The sequence below is a fragment of the Cucumis melo genome, chromosome 3 (assembly GCF_025177605.1).
Source record: "Cucumis melo cultivar AY chromosome 3, USDA_Cmelo_AY_1.0, whole genome shotgun sequence".
Lineage (NCBI taxonomy): Eukaryota > Viridiplantae > Streptophyta > Magnoliopsida > Cucurbitales > Cucurbitaceae > Cucumis > Cucumis melo.
The window spans coordinates 1,223,421-1,244,960 of NC_066859.1; the positions used below are offsets into that span (position 1 = coordinate 1,223,421).

The following is a 21,540-nucleotide window of genomic DNA, read 5'->3' on the forward strand; positions in this document are numbered from 1 at the left end:
TATTCTAACCCCTCCCTCTCTTAGAAATTAGTATAATATTTATAAGTAAAACAAAGTTGATTATATTACGTCAAATGAATAATGTTGAGAGTTGTTTAAGTCAAGGTTCAAAGTTCATGGGTGGACCCAAGTCTCGGAGGGAACTAAGATGAGGTGTAGGAATGCATGCATATCTCGAAATAAAAGAGTTAGATTTTTGAGCTTTGGATTGGTTAGTCAAGCTAGTAGTTATATACTAATTGGGAAATAGTTGAGCTACCGTCTTGGTCTAGTACCCTGGAATCTCGAGTGTTGAAAACAAACTTGCCATCAAACATGTAATCACAAATGATTGTTAAAGGAAGAGCATTGTCAATAACCACATTCTACAACCCAAGCGGAAGAATTAGTAATCTCTAAGAGAGCTAGAGCTCTAACTTTCCTTCTTGTGTGCTTAGTTGAATTATACATCTCCTATACTAACTTAGGATTCAAAGTAGAGAAGACAACCTTAATTACAATGATGGAAGGATTACAAGTTAGCTTATAAAGTGAGACTAGACAAAAAAAAAAAAAAAAAAGGGGTCGAAGACCAAGCCTATAACGACAACAAACACATGTAAGATTTGAGCACCAACAAATAATATCATAGATAATAGAACGTTAATATATAATGACATTCCTAATACATACATATTAGGCTAGGTTCCCAAATGAAAAAATGTTGGTTCCAATTCCATTCCATATGATAAAAAATGTGCAATAAAATGTGAGAATTAATTAAGAGCTGAGCTGGCAGTGTTACATTTTAGTGGTAAGAAAAGCATAAATGGGGTGTGAGAATTATATTTATCCCATTTTGTGTGTGGGGGAAGGAATATTTCATCTGCTTCCTTCCAAAGTTTTCTCCATACAAATTGTCTTTCTTTCTATCTTTTTTCTACCCAACTTGCCCTTTTCCCCACGTGGACCAATCTTTGTTCCTATTATTATTATTTATTATTTTCCTTTCTTTTTAGATTTTTCCTAATCTTATCTTCCTTTTTAAAAAAATTAGATTGTTATTCATAATTTGATTTCAATGGTTTAAAAGAATAAACCAAATTTTTAAAACTAGAAAAAAAAAATAGCTCTAAAAAAATTGTTTTTGTTTTTAGATTTTGGTTAGGAATTCAGCCATTGTATTTAAAAAAATATTTAAATCGTTACAAGACTTAAAAGAAACTAACCATTTAAGAAAATGGTTACCAAATAAGAAAGTTTTCGTTTTATAGCTTTATACTGAGTAAAAACCTTTTTAGCAATTTTTATTGAAATGTTCAGCTAAAGTTAAGAGATTAGGAGTCGAAACTTGTAGTATAGTATATGAATAGACTTTAAATAACCTCAATTAAACATAACTCCCTCGAGGTAAATAATGGTTTCAATTAATTTCACCTTTTACTTTAAAAATTTACATTCTACCTTCAATATTTATTTTTAAAATATGAATAGGATTTTTTTAAAAAAAAAATTATATTTAAAATAGCATTAAAAAAGCAAATAAGCACGTGTTAAAAATAAAATAAAACAAAAGGCAAATTAAATCAATTATCAATCAAGTCTTAAATAATTTTTTAACAAAAGATTAAAAATTGATACTAAACAACTTTTTAAAAAAAATTGGAAAAGGGAATACTATTTAATTAAATGGTTGCGTAGTATTCAATCTCTAGTGATACTAAACAAGTTTGCTAATTATTACATCATCCACTTGAAGATATTCTTACAAATTTGGCTATTTTTCAAAATACTTAGTTACATAATTATCTTAAAAACAAGTTATAATCACAAGATTAATTTGATTGTATTTTTTTTTTTTTCACTAAAGGTGATTCTACAAATATCAAACTTGATCTTGATGTGCCACACCACTTCACAATATTTTTGCCAAATCAACTCTAAGTAGTTTTTAGAAACAATTTCTAATTCGTCACAAAATAATAATAATAAAATATTGTTGTTCAATTCCTACGAATTCGTTTAGAAGGTTAATACAAACACATTCACACTTAATGCCTTAAATTAATTTCATTAATGTTAATCTTTTTAGTTCAACAAATTAGGGTATCGTTCATTAATACACTTCTTTAACCAACCAAAAATTATTTCCAATAATTGATGAGTTGTACCCATTTTTCTTTTTGGAAAAAGAAGATTTCCATTTAAAGAAAAATTCCAATAACACAAAATAAAGAAGATGGTGCATGTTAACTTTTAGGTTCACTATTTTTATTTTCAACTAATTTATTTATAATTAAATTGAGAAGAATCCATAACTTAATTTGTAAATGAAAAGATGGAATATGAAAAAGGTAGGAAGGGGTGTCAAATGGGATAGCATAATATATAGGATATTTTGGTAACAAAAGAGAAAAAAAAAAGGATAAAAGAGGACAAAGATTTGAGAACTTTAGGAAGAAAAGCATCTTTTAGTGGGATGCATATTCTTATTTTTAAATTACCTCAAAACTTCTCATAAGATAATGCTTGGTGGGGAATGAAATGCATAATCTAAATAATTCATCAACACGAATTACAATGAGAATGAAGAGAGCAAATTATAAGATTCCAAAAGAGATCATAAAACAACGTTGTTATTAAGAGGGAAGAAATCAAATCAATTCAAACCGTATGAGAGACGATTACGCAAGAAATGACGTAAGTCAAGGATTATAACAGTCTGAGTATTATAATAGTCTGCGATTAAAGCATAGCTTATTACTCAACTTTTGTTGGTATTACTTCCTTTTGTAGTGACTTCTACTTAGATTTCCGCTTTGACTTGATCTTTTACTTTTACTAAGTAAATATTTGGAGCTTATTGAGAGAAGGGGCGTGAGAAAAAGGAGAATGAGAACAAGTATTATTATAATATTAGGATTAGTATTTTCCTAATAGTATTATCATAATGGTAGGGTCAAACATGAAGTGAACTAAAATAACTCCCTTCACTCCTCCCTAATCCTAGGGGCAAAGAGTCCCTAAATAGTATTTGTTTTAGACTCGTGGGATTTACAAATTTTTTTTTTTTAATATTAAGTTCAATTATACAAGATTAAATTACTAATAAATTTTGAATTATGTTAAATACTCTAAGTGGAAGAATTGACATGGGTTTTCTTAGGCCGATTTGTCTCTGCTCACATGTTTTTTAAATCAAACCAAGATATAATTTTGCTTTAAACTAAACACGGTCAAACTTGAAATTTTTAGAAGTATTAGCTACTAGTCTTTTAAAACTTTCTAAACTATACTCTCGTACCTTCAAGATTTTGTTCATTAAGATGCGATCTCACTGCATTCATTATACCCTCTTGAACCCTAGCATTACATTAATGATATCATAAAGGATCCTAATAATAGATATACATGTGTGTATATATATTTTTTTGAAATGAATGATAACAATGATAAAATATATTCTATGCAGTTATATTTTTTATTTGTAAATTATGTCGTTCATGTTCTTCGATTTTTTTTCTATAACTTAAGATCTCTATTTAACAAATAAACTCTTAAGAGACAATCAAAGTAGGCATAATTCAACCGTAGTTTATACGTATTTTGTGATGCGAAATTGGCCTTTTGTCATTTATTATAGTAAAAAGAGTTGAAGGTAATTTATATATTATAACCAAAATATAGGGAGAAAAAGCAAAAAGCCAAAACTCCCTCATCTTGTCTCTTTCACAAAGACCTCAAGGGACCCCACTGTCCTACCCATTTGCATTTCATCACCCTTCTATTCTCTCTTTCCTATATTTTTCTTTTTAACATAACATTATGTATTTCTTATATCAAAATATACACACACACATATATATAATTATAATTATGTTTGGAAACAAAAACATCTCTTTATATCCCATAACTAAAAGGCTGCAAAACAATTTTTTTTTTCTTTATGTTTTTGAAGTGACTTTGAAAAATAAATAAAATTCAAATGGCACTAATTTTAAAATTTAATTCAAATAACATTTTAAGTATTTAGAAGAAAAAAAAAACATTTTTCTTTACAAATTAACTTTGAACCACACATTAGAAACATATTTCATAACAAAAATAATGTTAAGCATTTTAAAATAGGATGCTAAACCCAATTAATTCAAACGGTTTGATAAAAAAAGAAAAAAGAAAACAAGATGAAATGGAATGGAATTATAAGCTTAATAATTATTTTCATCTCGTGCTCCACATTCTTCCACATCATGATTTACATTTCCTAAAATCGTGCTATTCTAAAGTACACACACATAATGACCCATGTGACCCTTTTTTTTAAAACATTAAGTATTAAATCAATTTATATATATACGCACCTCTCCTCCACATTCATACTCCTCCCCCATCACACGTGGAAACATTAATTAAATACCAACAATAATTATTTTAATTACACACATTAATTAATTAATTAATTAGTTAAACCGCTAAACTACAATTTTTCCCCTCACTCCCAAAACAGACCCTTTCCATTAATTCATATTACCATATTCAATTAAGATTTAACGATAACCGTTTTCTTTGGTTTTAAAATCGTTGAAAATATTCATTTTCCGTTAACGGATTGGTCACCTGTCAACGTCGCGTGGCAGTTACGTCCTTTCGCAACTACGGCGCACATTATAAAAAATACGGCGCCAATTTTTAATTACTTTTTTTTAGTAATAATAAATAATAATAACTCTTTTTTTTTTTTTTTTTTGGTTTTAATAATAATTAACATTAGTAATTTATAATTTTTTTTTTTTTTTTTTTTTTTTTTGTATTTACATTGGTCACTTTCTTTCTCCTCCCCACGGCTAGACGACTCGTCGGAATTTATTAGGGAAAAAATGTTATGAAAATTATTAAAAAAAAAATTAATAATAATAATAATTAAGGCAAAAATTATGGAATTTCTTCGTACAGATTTTACCGGAGAGGAGCATCTTCTACTCGGGAATGGCAACGAGCACCGGCCGCCAAGCTCGCCGGAGAAATCTGTACCGGAATGTCGCCGATACAGGTCTAAGAGAGCGGCGAGTGGTAGATGGCGAACCGATTCCAGCGGCGTTAGTGTTGGCCGACGTTACGAATCCCTCCTGTTCTTCGATTCTCCTATCGGAGAGCCTATCCTCAAGCGGCGGCGGCGACGAGACGAACAAATCCTTGAGTTTTCGTCTGGCTCGAACCTCCTTCTCGTTTTTCTCCGGAATCAAATTGTGGTTATCGTCGTCGTCGTCGTCGTCGAGATCTTGGGAATCGGCGGAGTTATCTTGGAAAGGAAATCGGCGGCGATCGGTGCGATTAAGGAGCATTCTTAGGGTTTTACGGCGGCGACGACGGAGATGAATGAGGGGACTAGCGTTGGGGCTTCGAGTAGGGCTACCAGCGACGGCACATTGAGAGGCTAAGAGTTTGAATTTATGCAAAGTAGCCATGGGAGAATGAGATTTGGGAGATTCGTTGGTTAATTTGTGTTGTGTAGAGAACTGAAAATTGGAATAAGAAATTGAGGAGAGTGTATGAGAGAGAGAGAGATCTGAAGAATCTGAATGAATTAGGGGTGAGAAGTGAGAAGAAGTAAGAAGAAGTAAGAAGAAGTGTGTGATGTGAATTTTGGATCCTTTTTTTTTTTTTTTTTTTGTTGAGTTTTAGGGGTTCTTTACTCTTTGGAGTTGGAGAGAGAGAGAAGAGGAGAGCAGCAGGGAATAAAAATATATTTATATTTGTTATTTGTTATCTTCTTTGGAGGGTTATACCGTAGGGTTAGCCATTGTTTACACGTGGCGGGTCCTAGGAACTTGCATTCACATCCTTCCAATTTTTGTATTTACGTTTCTACTCCCAAACCTCATCTCCTTTACCTATCTAATAGCCTCTAAATAGGCTCGGTTCAATATTTTTTAGTGGGTAACTTTTAATAATTCCAATACTATTTTCAACTTAATTTTTAAGTGAATTTGTAAGTAAAGAAAAGAAAAAACTCAAAATAAATAATCACTAACATTGAGAATGTGAAGGAGAGACGATCATAGATGGTGAAATGAAAAGTCAACGACAATGAATACTGAAAAGGAGAGCTGTGAGATGAAGAGTAGAGACAAGAAAGAGAGGGTAACACCGACGATGGCGTGAGATGAGAAGCTGAGACAAGAGGAAAAAAGTAATGCAGAGAGATGTGAGGCGTGACATGAAGTAGTATTAACGAAATGAAGTTATATGACCTAAATTTACTTTTATTGATTGAATAATAAAATAAAATAAATAAATAAAAAGAAAAAAACAATATTTTTTAACCCAACCCAACCCAACCCTTATAATATGAATTGAGTTATTCTAATCTGTCGGGTTATTCTTACATCCCTACCATCTGATAGTAAGGTAATAAAAATTAATTGAATAGAAGGCGTTTGATTGATGTTAATTTGAGAAAATCTAAATAGACAATATTACAAAAAAAAAATCGAAAGCTTAATCCATCCTAAATCAACCGACCAACGTAGATTTATACTCCTTTAAGGTTGAGGTTGATTTAGACATGTACTAAACCGACCATAGTATGTTCAGCGATACGGTTGTCAGAAAACCGACTCCGACCAATTGCTGCAAACCCCTATCCAATAAAAAAAAAAAACTATAAAGCATAGGTATATATGCAAATACATAATACGGATATGATAGGACGCGTATGTGTTAATTTTAAAAAAGAAAAAAAAAACATAAACTAGATATGGATACCTTGATGATACATTTTGTTCCCTTGAAAAGAAATAGGATATATGTGAAAAATTCAAAATGTAATGTAATCCACTTGAAAAATACAAATTAAGAGGTTAAGAATAGTGGTATAATGAAACTTCTTTTTGTGTTAGTTTTTGTGACTCTGTGAGACTCGGACGTGAAGATGAAGATTAGATCATTTTAAGGTTTGATTTCTTTTTCTTTCTTTCTTTTTTTCTTTTTTTTCTTTTTTTTTTTCTTTTTTTTACATTTTAGTTTTGGGCTTAGCGTAGTAGGCTTTTTGTATTTTTGCCTAGCCTTGAGTTGGAAAAAATTAGATGAGCTACTCAAGGTAAGACCTTGAGTACATCCACTTCATGTTTATGGAACGGAACTAAGTGTTTGATATTTATAAAATAAAAAAAAAAAAAAAAAAGAATCTAGATCTATCAAATTGAGTATCAGATTTTACAAGAATTTAGGAGTATCAATATTTAATATTTTACATGAAATATTTATGCTTCATATAAAAAAAAAGTATATATATAAAAAAAGTATATATACATATACATAACGTTTTAAACTAAAGTTTAAATTTCTTCAATATTTATGACCAAAAACGAAAATTTAGGACACCACAGTACTTTAGGTCATTATAAACCAATTTCTTGAATTATATTTGAATTTTTAAAGGATGATTTATATTATACCGATAATTTTGAAATATTGAAGAAAAACTGAGTATAATAATATACCTTTTGAAAGTATGTGAATATTTTTTAAAAGAATAATAAATAAACCAAAGATAATTATGTAAAATCAAATTTCTTTTACGCTTTTAAAACATTTGTGTTTTTATTGTGTTTAGTAGCTAATCTCAAATTTGTTTCTAAATAAATTTATGGAATTAAGGTTTGTCATAAGTTATTAAATCTTTTTTATTTTAATGTAAATTGAAATTTATGGACTTGTTTATCCTAAGTTTTTTTATGTGCAAATTGAAATTTATGTGCTTATTAAATCTAAATTTAATAATAATAATAATAATAATAATAGTAATAGTAATAGTAATAATAATAATAGTAATAGTAATAGTAATAGACTTGAAAAATGAATAAAGAAGTATGGATATTTTAATAATTAATTTCTTTGGCCTTTATATTTTAAAAATCGGCTTAATCTTTGAATATTTAAAATTAGTTCAATTTTTGCATTAGTGGGTTAATGAAAGATGACATAGCCTTTTAAAATTAATTTTAGGATATTTTAATGTTAACGTCACAATTATAATTTATAATATCTTTTAAAGTAACAAAGTTTCAATCCAATAGACACAAAATTTCATTGGAATGAACCAATGAAGGGAATTGTAATTTTACATTCTTTTTGTGTAATGTAGAAATCAAATCCAACAAATTCAATTCAAAAGAAAGAATGGGTCAATGGTGTTGTCAAAGAAACATATTTATCAGCTCTAGTTTGTAATAATTTAGCTCTCTTAGTCCAAAGTTCATACTCTAAAATGTAAAGAAAATAGAAAGATTGGATCAACATATTAATTGAAAGAAAGAAAACAAAATGTTCGTGGTCATGACTTTAAGACTACAAACTATGATGGAGTAAATCATGGGCCAAAAACCAAACAACTCAATTCACTGTCCCAATCGATTAACAAATAAAGTTTGATAGAATTTTTTTTTTTTTTTTTTTTTTTTTTTTGCTAAAGTATTTCCTTTTTGTCTTTACTTAAAAGAAGTTTTTCTTTCTCCCTTTTTCTTTAATTGAAACTTTGGAGTGTGTTGTTAGGCTTAGGCTTCCCTTTCTTTTACGATTTCTTTTTACTTCTACTAAGATAGAGAGTAGACATCCCAAACAAACTTTGGATAAAAAGTATGAAATGGGGGAGAGAAGTGGAGAGTCAAGTTTCATGTGTTGCAGAAAAAGAGGAAAGAGTACGAAATGATCTCAAGAAGGATGACCAAAAGTATGAAGTCAACTGCGCGTCTACCAACTTCCGGCTTCCATTTCTACATCACATTCCTTCAATTTTTGTTTCTAAACTCATTCCTATATCATGTTTTCATCTCTAATTTCCAAAAATTCACTTCATCCTTAATCAACCCTCTTCAATGGACATCAATCCTAGATCGTTTCTGTTTTCTCTTTTTCCCCACTTTTTCCCTTCATTCCTCTTCATTATTCTCCTCCTCTCCTCCCCTGCTTTCTCCTCTTTATATGATGAATGGTTCTTAAACTGCCAAGATTCGTTCAAATGCGACGGTCTTCTTGACAAGGGATTCCCTCTCTGGAGATATAATGGAACAGAATTTTGTGGTGCTTATCTGTCAATGAGGATCAAATGCGATGGAATCCGTTCGACCATAAAAATTGCGGGAGCAAGTTTCGAACTCCTGGGTCTTGGTATAAGCGATCAAATTCTTATAATTGCCGAAATCGGGTTTTCAGATGGATTTTGCTCGCCAGAAAAAAATATTTCGTCAAGTTCCATGTATGCGATTATTCCTGTATCTTATGACTGCGGGCTTCTAGACAAAAAACCTACTTGTTCAGGAATTAAATATAGGTACACGCCATTTGAGAACTTAACTGGGCCTAATTCTAATGAACGTTATTGTTGGTTAAGTGCAGTAGTGCCAATTTCACGATGGTTGCTTAAACAAGTTGGTGATGATTTCCGATTGGTAGCGCAGCATATCATAGAAGAGTTTAAGTCAGGCCGGGCGGTGGTAGACAGTCGAGTATGTAACAACTGCAATCCTGGTAGTGTTTATGTTTATGACTTCCAGTTGAGTCAAACAAGATGCTGTTGTCAATCTTCATTTGATAGGATTAAATTCTGCGCTTCCTCATCTTTTACCCAATCGCCAAATTATGCTGATGAGCCAAAGACAGCACTGCCCTCCGGTATGTACACAAACTTTGTCCTCAACTGTCCTTGTTTTCCCTTTAAAAGTTATGCAATATAACTTCTGTTCTGATAGGTTTCCTTCTGGGTAATACTCATTAATTAGTTAGCTCCCTCCAATTTGGGGCTGTAACTATAATAGTTGTTGTTTCTAAATGTTATAACCTACATAGGATTACTCTTTCAAATTCATCTTTGTTACATGTTACAATTCTTTACTATTCCATACCCATCTTCGTTTTTCTGTTACTGTGTTTTTATTTCCTACCAAGACTCAAATAGTCTCCAACACAAACATATGCTATTAAAACTTATCTACTATTATAGCACACAAACTACAATAACTAATATAGCATCCCAAAAGCTTCTTAAAAGTTCGAAAATAGTTCCAACAAGCCCCTAGATTCTCCTACAAAAGAATGAGGTTTTTTTCTAATATCTTCCTTAGACAGTCAGACATGATGGTCATTCTGACTAGCTTTTCACAGAGGATCCCACGCTTCTTAGCAACAATTTCTCTTGGTAATGATCACACTCAAGAACTATAAAAATCTTAACAGCATATGTATTTATATAAAAATCTCGACTACATACCTCAAAGTACGCCAGGAGACACCATATTTGTTGGAAGTTAACATATATAGACACTGATTAAGCTTCATTTATAAGAATAGTTGGCCATGTCTCCTGAGTTATGATGATGGTTCCACCTAGCTTTCCATTAGTGCTTTTTCCTAGTCACTTTTTAGCGGAAAACATGAAAATCACAAAAAGCTGTCAACGATTATAATATAAATAAAAAACAAAAACTTATCCCGAGTTTTAAAAATAACATTTTAATCATAAACATTAAATTAAGTTTCATTCAGAAGATGAAGCCATCACTATGAGAGTATCAGTCACTGAACTTAATCAACAGAAGTTCTTTTAGGTTGACGGTCGGTCCTCATCTAACTATATTAGGCATATATAGAAAAACTTCTGTAGTGAAACCTCAGAATATTCACTTTAGACCTCGTTATTGACAAAAAAAAATGATTATAAAATCTTAGTTGAAGTCAATAACCGTATTTGCATTACGAAACTGAAAGTTATTATTCAAAGTCTTGGTGGTATAGAGCGTAGCTGTGTGTACACATTCTTTTCAAATACTGAAGGATCTGTTAGAATCTTCTACCACCATCCAAATATTTAGGAACTAATAGTCAAAAACCAGTTTATGTTTATGTTTATGTAGTTGGCCCACAATTTAAATTTTTTTTAGAAAAGGCTAAAACTACTAGTTCAACAATAATTGACACATGTTCTCCCAAGTTCAAATTTTCATATCTCACTTATTTTACTGAAGGAGAAAAGGGGAAAAAACAAAAAAGGATTGTGAGTAAATAGTCCCAATATTTAAGTAATATAAAGCAAATAATATTGCAATCAAATGGAATTCATATATATGTGTGTATATGTATATATATTCAATAATTTTGTCACCCAACGTCTTTGATGGCCGATCAGGATCGTCTAGTCTCTGTCAAAATTATTTAGTAGAAAATCTCCAAGAATGTCTTTTTTTCCCTGCCACGGCGGACTGATAGAAAATTCAAAAACTCATTTGCCATATGGTTGGTATCCATTACCCCTATTCTGTAGCAATAATTGCACTACAGTCTACATACAAATACAGGGTTTAAGTAAGTGATCAATGAGGTTGGGCCACCATTTGAAGCGTTCACTTGGATGGGTTGTAGAGTTGAAAGCGAAATGGAATTTCTAGTTGTTGCAGGGGGAACAAATTTACATTTTAACTTATATCTATAATCTTTCCACTTCAGAAGTTTGGGAGATTAAAGTAAGATGGACTTTAAAATTTCATCAACTTGTTTAGATAATTTTTTTGATCAAGGACGACTAATAGGCAGGAAGACTTTTTTCTTCGTTTGAGCCCCCCTGCCTAGATAGAGAAAGAGATAGATGTGCTGTGACAAATAGATGTGGATATTTGTATTTAGACCCAGTTAGTTGAGCTAAACGTTGATTGACTGGCATTGGTAGAGTATCACTTACGGAAGCTTCTCTTTGACGAAACTTCACATCCCAGTTCGTTAAAGTCCTTCAATGAAATCATCATTTCTGATGAGAGAGTAAACCATTTTATCCATTCTTCTCTATTTCATAGCTCTAAATTTACATACCCCTGTAAAAAAAAGATGCCTCCCAGTCCCTCCAAAGCCTTGCTTCTAGTTTTGACATTCATAGCAACAGTTCTAATCCAACCACTGATTATTTTATGTGATGATGATGAGGAGGAGAAATATTTGAACTGCAACTCATCATTGAACTGCTTCAGATATTCAAATCTCGGTTATCCTTTTTGGGGTCCGAATCGGCCTGATTACTGCGGCCATCCAAGTTTTAAGTTGACCTGTGAAGATGGTGTAGAAATCGAGATCGAGTCCATCGCCTACCGAGTTCTCGAGATTGACACCAACACACAGGCTCTGACGGTAGCTAGAATAGAGAACAATACTTGTCCACGGTACTTGAAAGACAGCACGTTTGACTCGAACATCTTCTACTACAGCTCAAACACTCAACCTCTAAAGCTACTGTATGACTGTTCATCCTTGCCGGCTAAGCTTCCTGGAAGGTTTAGTTGCAATATAAACAGTACAGATTATGTTAACCTCATCGTAACACAGGATACCAATAGTGATAGCTTAAACAACGTGAGATGTAACCATGGTGTTGATGTTGCAATCTCTCAATCAGAGATGCAAACTCTAGAGAGCAATCCAAGTGAGGATAATCTAATAAAAGCTCTCGAAACTGGATTTGAGTTGCATTGGAGGATAGACAATAGCTTGTGTTACCAGTGTCAAGACTCGGGTGGCCAGTGTGGTTCGAAACCAAGTTTGGGTGAATTCACTTGCTATTGTTTGGATGGAGCCTTTAAAACCACTTGTGGATCAACACCTTCAGGTATGTACCATCGAATTCCCACTCTAACCCACAATCCTTTTCAGTGTTTTTCTTTGGAAAACATAGATTGTTCTTCATATAGAATGGTTCATTCAGAAGCTAAGTTGATTCGATCAGGCTCAAACTTTCTCTTTACCCTACTAGATGTTCAATTCATTTCTCCCAAAAGAGCTTCCGGGGTTTCCTCCACTTCCCAGTAATTCTCCTATGATCGTTGATTACTGTTTTCCCTTGAACAAAATCCTGAGTTTTGTTATGAATAAAGAACAAAACTGTCAGAGCGCTGGTTTGAGATAACCATTTAAGCTCCATTTGGTTTTTAGTTTTAAAGTTTAGAAACACTTTCTTCATTTTGTTATTTTCAAGAGTGGTTTTGAAAATTTAAGCCAACAAGGATTTTCTATTATTTGGCTATTATTTCAAATGCTTCTTTAAAAAGATGAATACTAATGTAAAAAAATGATGAGAAAACAAGCATAATTTCAAAAACCAAATGGTTATCAAATGGGTAGTATTACTTTTGTTTTATGTATTTGAAAACTAAGCTTATAAACACCATACCCATCTATCTTTGATTTGTTATCCAGTTTTGAGAGAACCAAAATTAAAAATAAAATTTACAAAATCTTGTTTTTGTTTTTAGAATTTTAATCAAGAATTACAGTAAACAATCATAAACGAAAATTTTTTATTATCAAAGAAACCTTAAATTCTTCTTTATTTTCAATATTTGAAGGGCTTTTTTCCCACCAAATCTAAAGGAGAAGTCAGTCGTAGATAGCCAAGAGCCAACCCTGAAGCTCCACTAGTAGGAAGTAGGTGCGGACTTTGAATTCCACCAAGCCACCACCAAACCCACTGAACTCAAATCAACAAATGCCATGTTGTTCTTTCCAGTTTCTACAATATAATATTCTTCAAACTCAATATTCGTAAAAGAAAGTAAATTGAAATTACATCACTTTGTTTCGAGAGTGTTTTACCTTATCCCATCATCCTGATTTGCTAAACGACGCCGCGTCCCGACTTAAAACCGAAACTTGGATACTGAGATCTGTTCCCATTTTCGCTTGAGTCGCTCACCCCATGTTTCTCTTGTGTTCCTCGTGGGCTTCTGTTCGATTCTGAACAGATTTAGATTTTAATTTTTAGATTTTTTTTCTTTTTTTCTTTTTTGCTTTTCTTTTCTTTTGTAGGAGAGAATTAGGTTTTATATGTTAGGTTCAGGTTGAATTACCTGTTTGAGGACTAACTTTTCAACTTTGTGTGTGGGCCTTCTGGCTATTGACTACAAAAGTTCTAAGATTCTTTTTCTTATTTTTAGGAAAATCTAAGGTTTAAAAGTATTTTTTGTATTAGATTCATCAACTTTTAGTTTTAGTTCTTTGAGTTGTGTTTCCATGAGATTTTGAGATTTACGCATTTAATTTCCGTTTTTTAAAGCTAAATTATCACTTTTATTCTATTAGTACTGTAAATGACTATTAAGTTTTACGATCTTTCATTGTCAATAAATTAAATTAAAATTTTTTATTTCATAATTATTTTTAATTAATAAATAGATATTAATATAAAGGACTAAAAAGTGAGTATTTGGCAAAAAAAAAAAAAAAGTTAAAAGTTAAAAAAATGTTAAACTCAAAAGTTTATAAACTTTTTCAAACAAAACTAAAACCTCAAAAAGGCATTTTAAAATCTATTTACTAAATTGAAATTCAATATTTGAAGATTAAAAACATACTTTTTTTTAATAAAAGAAAATCTTTAAGTTTTAAGAACTAAAAGTTCGAATTTTTGCAAGATATGGACCAAAGGAAACTGAACCAAATTCTAAAGACAAAAAGGTTTCCTTTTTTTTTTTTTTTTATAATCTTTTAGACACTATATAAGATATTTTGTTATCAACCTATAATTTCTCCTTTCTTCATCTGGGTTGTTATTATTCTCAATCAAATTTTGTTGTGATTTTACTTAATCCCATAGCCATTCTTTTTACAACAATTCTTCCCATCACAATCCCTTCTTTTCCGAGAAAAAAAAAAACTTACCAAAAATTCACTTATGGATGCATTATGCCTAAGCTTGAATATATTGAATATTAATTACTTTGATAATAGTAAGTAGGTTATTATTGGCTTTCTGAACACATCAAGAATAAATATATACTGTCTTAACGTCAAACTATGCTTAATTAATTATATTAAAAAATTAGAAAAAGAGAAAAATTCCTGTTTCCGTTTCCCAACCCTCTAACGTATTATCTTTTCTTATGTGTTAATTCTTTTTAGATTTGAGTTCGAACTGATGTGTCCTTGATCATGTAAAAATTTGCAGACGACTCAAAGAAGTCCAAAAAGGAAAAAGTGAAACCCCTTATAATTGGTAAGTTAAAAAAGAATATATTTATATATGTTTATATCTCATACTTTGATCCCTTAACCTATAACCTTATAGTCTATATGACTTAACGTAAAACAATTACTTTAGACCTGATAAAGTTCATTGTTAATTTTCCGAATAATATATTTAAAAGAAAATAGATATATAGATACATCTTTTATTCATTTATCTGTTAACTAAATGTCTACTGTGATAACATTAGGAGTCATATATATTGGAAACTTGAGATGCTAAAATATAATTATTTTAGAGTTGGAAGAGCTAAAAATGAAATTAATACGAAAGTTCAACGATTAAAAGGCAAGAAAACAGAGATTTGCAGTTTTTTTTATGGAAAACATTATTGTTTATTTGTTTTATATGGTTAGGTGTTTCAATTGGAGGAGCATGTTTGGTTGCAATAATTATAGGATGCTGCATCTTTCTTTGTTTTCGGAAAAAGAAGAAGCAATATCCAAGTGGATCTGTAAGCAAAGAAGCTGGGCCTTCTCCTCATGTTTCTGATCCTATTTCAAACAAAGATTTGCCTCCTGCTCCTCTTTTGAACTCCTTTCAAAGTCAGAGCATTCCTTCTTATCCCTCTTCCAAATCCGATATTGAAACACCTACCACCACCAACCATGGCATTCGAGTATTCAATTATGCTGAACTCGAAACAGCTACCAATAATTTTGACCGTTCTCGAGAGCTTGGCGATGGAGGATTTGGCACTGTTTACTATGGTATGAAACTTTTATCATCTTTGTTATGATGTTGTTATTTGTTAAAGATATTGCAAGTGATAGGTTACATTTCCCTTGTAATATTGGATAACATGTTAATTCTTATTCATATCTTTGTTCAGAAAACTTGAACACCTAATGTGGTTTAATTTTGTCTCTTAACTTACTTTTTACTTTTAGGAGTATGCCTATTAAGTAGTTGAACTTTAAAAAGCTTCTTGTACATCCCGAACTTGAATTTCAAGTTGTGTGTATGTGAATCTGGTCTTTGACTTTTAAAAATGTTCTAATAAACTTTTTAACTTTCATTCTTGAGTCTAGGTCTGATCAAGTTAACAGTAGGTATAAGAGACCAATTAGTCACAAAATCAAATATTCAAAACCTTTTAAAATAATAAAATAACCAAATAGACATCACTTAAAAGTATAAAAACTTGCATATTTTGAACATTTTGTCACGTCGAAGGAAAATTGAACATGGGAAAAAGGTTCGAACAAACTCTACATGCATTTATATTTTCCTATCTTCAAAAATTTTGATTGAATGTGCTTTGCGTAATTAGGGAAGCTTGTTGATGGGCGTGAAGTTGCTGTGAAGCGTCTATATGAACATAACTGCAAACGAGTGGAACAGTTCATGAATGAGGTGAACATCCTTGCTCATTTACAACACGATAACCTTGTCAAACTCTATGGCTGCACGTCCAGATATAGCCAAGGCCTTCTCCTTGTCTATGAATACATTCCCAATGGAACCGTAGCCGACCATCTCCACGGATCACGGGTGAAATTGGGTTTGCTCAGTTGGCCAATTCGGTTGCGGATCGCCATCGAAACAGCGAATGCACTCATGTACCTCCACCATTCAGAAATCATCCATCGCGATGTCAAAACCACTAACATTCTCCTTGACAACAACTTCACTGTCAAAGTGGCTGATTTTGGCCTTTCAAGGTTGTTCCCTACCGATGTAACTCATGTGTCCACTGCCCCACAAGGCACACCAGGCTATGTTGATCCTGAGTACTACCAATGTTATCAACTCACAACTAAGAGCGATGTATATAGTTTTGGAGTTGTTTTGATTGAGCTTATATCTTCGTTAAGAGCAGTCGACACAGATAGGAATCGACATGATATCAACTTAAGCAATATGGCAGTCAGTAAAATACGAAGTGGAGCATTGGATGAATTGGTCGATCCAAAGCTCGGTTTCAATGAGAATCATGAAGTGAGGAGTGCAACAACATCAGTTGCAGAGTTGGCTTTTCTCTGTCTTCAACAGGAAAGGGACTTGAGGCCTACAATGGATGAAGTCGTGAAGGTACTAAGAAAGATTGAGAATGACAAATCCAGTTCCGAGATGGCTAAAGTTGTCGATGTAAGAGTCATTGGAGATGATATTGAGCTCATAAAGAAAGCACCACCCTCATTTTCGCCAAATTCTGTCATAGCTAACAACTGGGTTGGCAGCTCAACCACCACAGATTCCTTGTGAATTGAGATCTATGCTTCTTTTTGTGTCTTCATAGGTCTCATATTTTGATAGCATATTGTGTATGACGTGTTATGTGTATGAGTATTGAGTAGTTTGTTTATAGTAAAAACTGTAATTTGCCTTCTTTTGTATACGCATTGCCTTCATTTGGAATAAGATTTGATTGTGATGTAATTATGTTTGTCAACAAATCTACACATTTAATATTCCAACCTATTTAATCTCTAAACACTAAACATGTCTGTGAGTCTCTAAGCTTTAAAGAAAAGCTTCATTATAAGTCTCTAAGCTTTAAAGAAAATCTTCATTATGTTTATTAACGAAATTAAGGATTCTATAAGCAACAATTATGGAGAAGATTATGGAGCAACAATTATGGAGAAAATTGTACTGTATTTAACACCAATATCATTTCCTTGTTTGATCTTATTCTTGTGTATAAATTGTAAATGTATGTTGTAATGAATAATCAAGAAATATATCAGAAAATAACATGGTATCAAAGCCATAACCTAGATATATCGTTCAGTAGCTGCCGTCGCAGCTCCCTCTACCGTAAAACTCGCCGACGTCATCCTCTGATTACTGCATATCTTCATTCGTCTGCAGCACCCACCCACATCCTCTGCCACCCTATTCTCTGTAAACCCCAACAGAAACTTCCGCCGCACTGTTCTCCGTGAAACCTAGCCAAAGACATTAATCTACGACCTATGCTGTCCCGTTCTCCTTGAAGTCCAGCCGAATATTTTGCCGTCTCGTTCTCTGTGCGGCTCCGTTTTCAGTTCAGCTCATTCGACCACTCTCTGCCATTTTCAGTTCGTTCTCCGTGCGGCCCATCAGTGCGTTCTCTATTTACTCAGGTCAATCTTTGTTCCGTCGTGCCCTTTTGTTTCGCCGCTGCCATCTCCTCTCATCTGATCCGCCACCACCTTTCACATACGCAGCTCCACCTTCTTTGAAAACATATCAAAGTCCCACTGCCATGGAGAAGAGTGATATTGCTTGTCCAATTAGCACCATACTAGATGGCTCCAATTATATCACTTGGGCTCACCAAATGAGGAGTTTCTTGATAGGTCGGAAGCTATGGCGTATTGTTGTTACAGAAGATATCACTAAACCTGTCAAACCCACTCCTCCAGTCACAAATATTGGTAAGACCAGCACTAAATGATGATGTCTTTGTCCATGAAACTACTACGGAGAATATTAAATACATTGAAAGACTTGAGGATTGGGATAGCAAAAATCATCAAATCATCACTTGGTTAGGTAACACTTCTGTCCCAGCCATCCATACTCAGTTTGAGGCTTTTGATACTGCGAAAGAACTTTGGGATTTTCTGTATACACGTTTTCAGTCTATAGGACTTGCTCATTATTTTCAGTTGCATTCTACCCTTATTAGTCTAAATCAAGAAGTAGGTCAATCTGTGAACGAATATCTAGCTACACTTCAGCCCATTTGGACTCAGTTAGATCAGGCAAAAATTAGCCCCGACCATATTCGTCTAGTCTTAATGGGTCTCCGACCAGAATATAAATCCGTTCGTGCTGCTCTGTTACATCGCAACCCTCTGCCTTCTCTTGACGCTAGCTTTCGTTCAGGAAATCTTATTTGAGGAGAAAAGACTTGACATTGTCTCCTCTATGCCCTCTGATGTTGCATTTGCCACGACTCATCTCCGACAGACCAATGAGACTAGTTTCTACAAAAACTGCAAACTTCATGGCCATAAGTTTGCTTACTGTCCTAGCATTGGGTGTAGATATTGTCACAAACGAGGCCACATTTTGGATCATTGTCCAATTCGTCCACCCCGCCCCACTGGTCACTCACATAAACCTAAGTTTTCTTCTAAAGTTGGTTCGCCATCTGTTGTTGTCGCTGCCACACCATCTGACATCACTGCATCTTCGAGCCTCTAGTTATCTGATCTTCATGATTTACTGAAACAGGTGATCTCTTCCAACTCTACTGCTCTTGCTGTCACCCCAGGTACCTCTTGGCTCCTTGACTCGGCTTGTTGCAATCACATGACTTCTGATATCTCATTATTATCATCTCATATTCCCGTTCACTCACTTCCTCCAATTCACTCTGCTGATGGTAATCATATGTCTATTTCTCACATTGTCACTGTTAATACACCTACCATAAAACTTTCCAACACCTACCATGTCCCCAATCTCACATTCAACCTAGTGTTTGTTAGCCAATTATGTGATCTTGGACTTAGTATTATCTTTTCTTCTCATGGTTGTTAGGTTCAGGATTCTCAGATGGGACAAGTGATTGGTACGGGACGGAAGGTGGGTCGATTATTTGAGCTCACATCCCTCCAGCACTCTCCTATGTTTCCAGTCATCTCTACTCCAGTCACTGATAACACTATATTTCAGTGGCATCTTCGTCTAGGTCATGCATCTTCTGATAAACTCCGTAGTTTAGCTTCTAATGGCATTTTGAATAATGTTTCTAAGTTTAGTACTTTTGACTGTTTAAATTGCAAACTGGCAAAACAACTTGCACTTTCTTTTCCAAATTCTGCTTCTTTATGTGATAAACCTTTTGGCCTAATTCACTCTGATATTTAGGAACCTGCTCCATGTGCTACTGTCAATGGTTATCGATATTTTGTTTTATTTATTGATGACTATTCTCGTTTTACTTGGATTTACTTTCTTAAAAATCGTTCGTCCTTATATCAAATATATGTTGATTTTGCAAATATGGTTCAAACACAATTTTCCAGCACCATTAAAATTCTTCGCACCGATAATGCGATGGAATACAAGGACTCTCGCTTTCTTTCCTTCCTTGCCCAACAAGGCACTTTGATTCAACGCTCATGTCCCCATACCTCCCAACAAAATGGACGAGCGGAACGTAAACGCCGTCACATTGTATATACTCTATTTGTGCTCAACTCCTCTCTGCCTCATGCCCTGAAAAATTTTGAGGAGAGGCCGCCCTCACCTTTGTTTATGTCATCAACCGCCTTCCATCTCAGGTCATAAACAATATTTCCCCATTTGAATGACTATACGGTACTCCTCCTTCTTACTCTAATCTCAAAGTTTTTGGTTATGCATGCTTTGTATTATTACATCCTCATGAACATACCAAACTTGAACCTCGTGCTCGTCTATGTTGTTTCTTGGGATATGGCACTGAACATAAAGATTTTCGTTGTTGGGATCCTATCTCTCAACGATTACGTATTTCTCGCCATGTCACTTTTTGGGAACACCGTATGTTTTCCAATCTTTCTTCATTTCATGCCTCTCTGTCTAGTTCTCACTCATTCTTTATCGATCCTTCCACTAATCTATTCCCCACACCTGATTCACCACCCAACACTACACCTTGTCCTCCACCTCCATCTGAGCTCACTCAATCTCACACTACCTCTGCGCTCCTGGATCTTCCATCTATCCCTCGTGAGGAACCTGAACATGCACCTGTCAGACGATCCACTCGGGTAAGAGAAACTCCTTCTCATCTCAAAGAGTACCATTGTTTCTCTACTATCATGTCTTTAGATGAACCTTCCTCATATAAGGAAGCCAATACTAACCCCTTGTGGCAGCAAGCAATGAATGATGAACTTCAAGCCTTAGAGAAAACTCATACTTAGGACTATGTTGACTTACCTCCCGGTAAGAAACCAATTGGCTGTAAGTGGATCTTTAAAATAAAAACACACTCTGATGACTCTATTGAACGATACAAAGTACGACTGGTTGCTAAAGGTTATTCTCAGGAATATGACATTGATTATGAAAAAACGTTTGCTCTAGTAGCTCGAATGACGTCTGTCCGTAGTCTTTTAGCCATTGCAGCTGCAAAACAATGGCCCCTTCTTCAAATGGATGTTAAAAATGCGTTCCTAAATGGGACCCTATCTGGAGAAGTCTATATGAAACCACCTCCGAGCACTACTCCACCACCACAGAAAGTATGTCTCCTTCGTCGTGCTCTCTATGGTCTCAAACAAGCTCCTCGAGCTTGGTTTGCAACATTTAGTTCCACTATTACCCAACTTGGGTTCACCTCCAGTTCTCATGATTCTGCCTTATTTACTCGTCAGACATCTAATGGTATTGTTCTTCTTCTTTTATATGTTGAATGACATGATCATTACAGGTGATGATCCTCAAGCCATATCTGATTTGCAATATTATATGGGTCAGCATTTTGAGATCAAAGACTTAGGAAATCTCAACTATTTTCTTGGTCTTGAGATCTCATCATCACCCGGTGGCTACTATTTATCTCAAGAAAAATA

At 33.5% G+C, this 21,540-nt stretch overlaps 2 protein-coding genes and 1 long non-coding RNA gene across 7 annotated transcripts; 1 reads left to right on the top strand and 2 right to left on the bottom strand.

Moving 5' to 3' along the window:
* Positions 1-4,665: 4,665 nt before the first annotated feature.
* LOC103485443 (uncharacterized) lies at positions 4,666-5,729 on the bottom strand. Its single transcript, XM_008443039.3, has one exon. It carries the CDS (start codon positions 5,442-5,444, stop codon positions 4,956-4,958), a length of 489 nt encoding a protein of 162 aa, XP_008441261.2. The 5' UTR covers positions 5,445-5,729; the 3' UTR covers positions 4,666-4,955.
* A 2,806-nt stretch (positions 5,730-8,535) lies between these two features.
* On the top strand, positions 8,536-17,481 carry LOC103485709 (LEAF RUST 10 DISEASE-RESISTANCE LOCUS RECEPTOR-LIKE PROTEIN KINASE-like 1.4). Of its 4 annotated transcripts, none has more exons than XM_051081995.1 (5): positions 9,052-9,235; positions 9,376-9,651; positions 14,960-15,007; positions 15,394-15,747; positions 16,311-17,481. In XM_051081995.1, the coding sequence occupies exons 1-5, from the start codon at positions 9,193-9,195 to the stop codon at positions 17,243-17,245; spliced, it is 1,656 nt and encodes a 551-aa protein (XP_050937952.1). In that variant the 5' UTR covers positions 9,052-9,192; the 3' UTR covers positions 17,246-17,481. The 4 variants fall into 4 exon arrangements, with proteins under 4 accessions (XP_008441628.2, XP_016899459.2, XP_050937952.1 ...); XM_051081996.1 differs by lacking the exon at positions 9,052-9,235 and adding an exon at positions 11,994-12,625 and having other exon boundaries at positions 9,505-9,651; XM_008443406.3 differs by having other exon boundaries at positions 8,536-12,625.
* Positions 11,050-13,833, bottom strand: LOC103485444 (uncharacterized). Of its 2 annotated transcripts, none has more exons than XR_001762143.2 (3): positions 13,609-13,833; positions 13,330-13,525; positions 11,050-12,868 (listed from the first exon to the last, which is right to left on the bottom strand). It is a non-coding gene; the product is annotated as an uncharacterized LOC103485444 (long non-coding RNA). The 2 variants fall into 2 exon arrangements; XR_536843.3 differs by having other exon boundaries at positions 11,745-12,868; positions 13,376-13,525; positions 13,609-13,826.
* Positions 17,482-21,540: the final 4,059 nt, after the last annotated feature.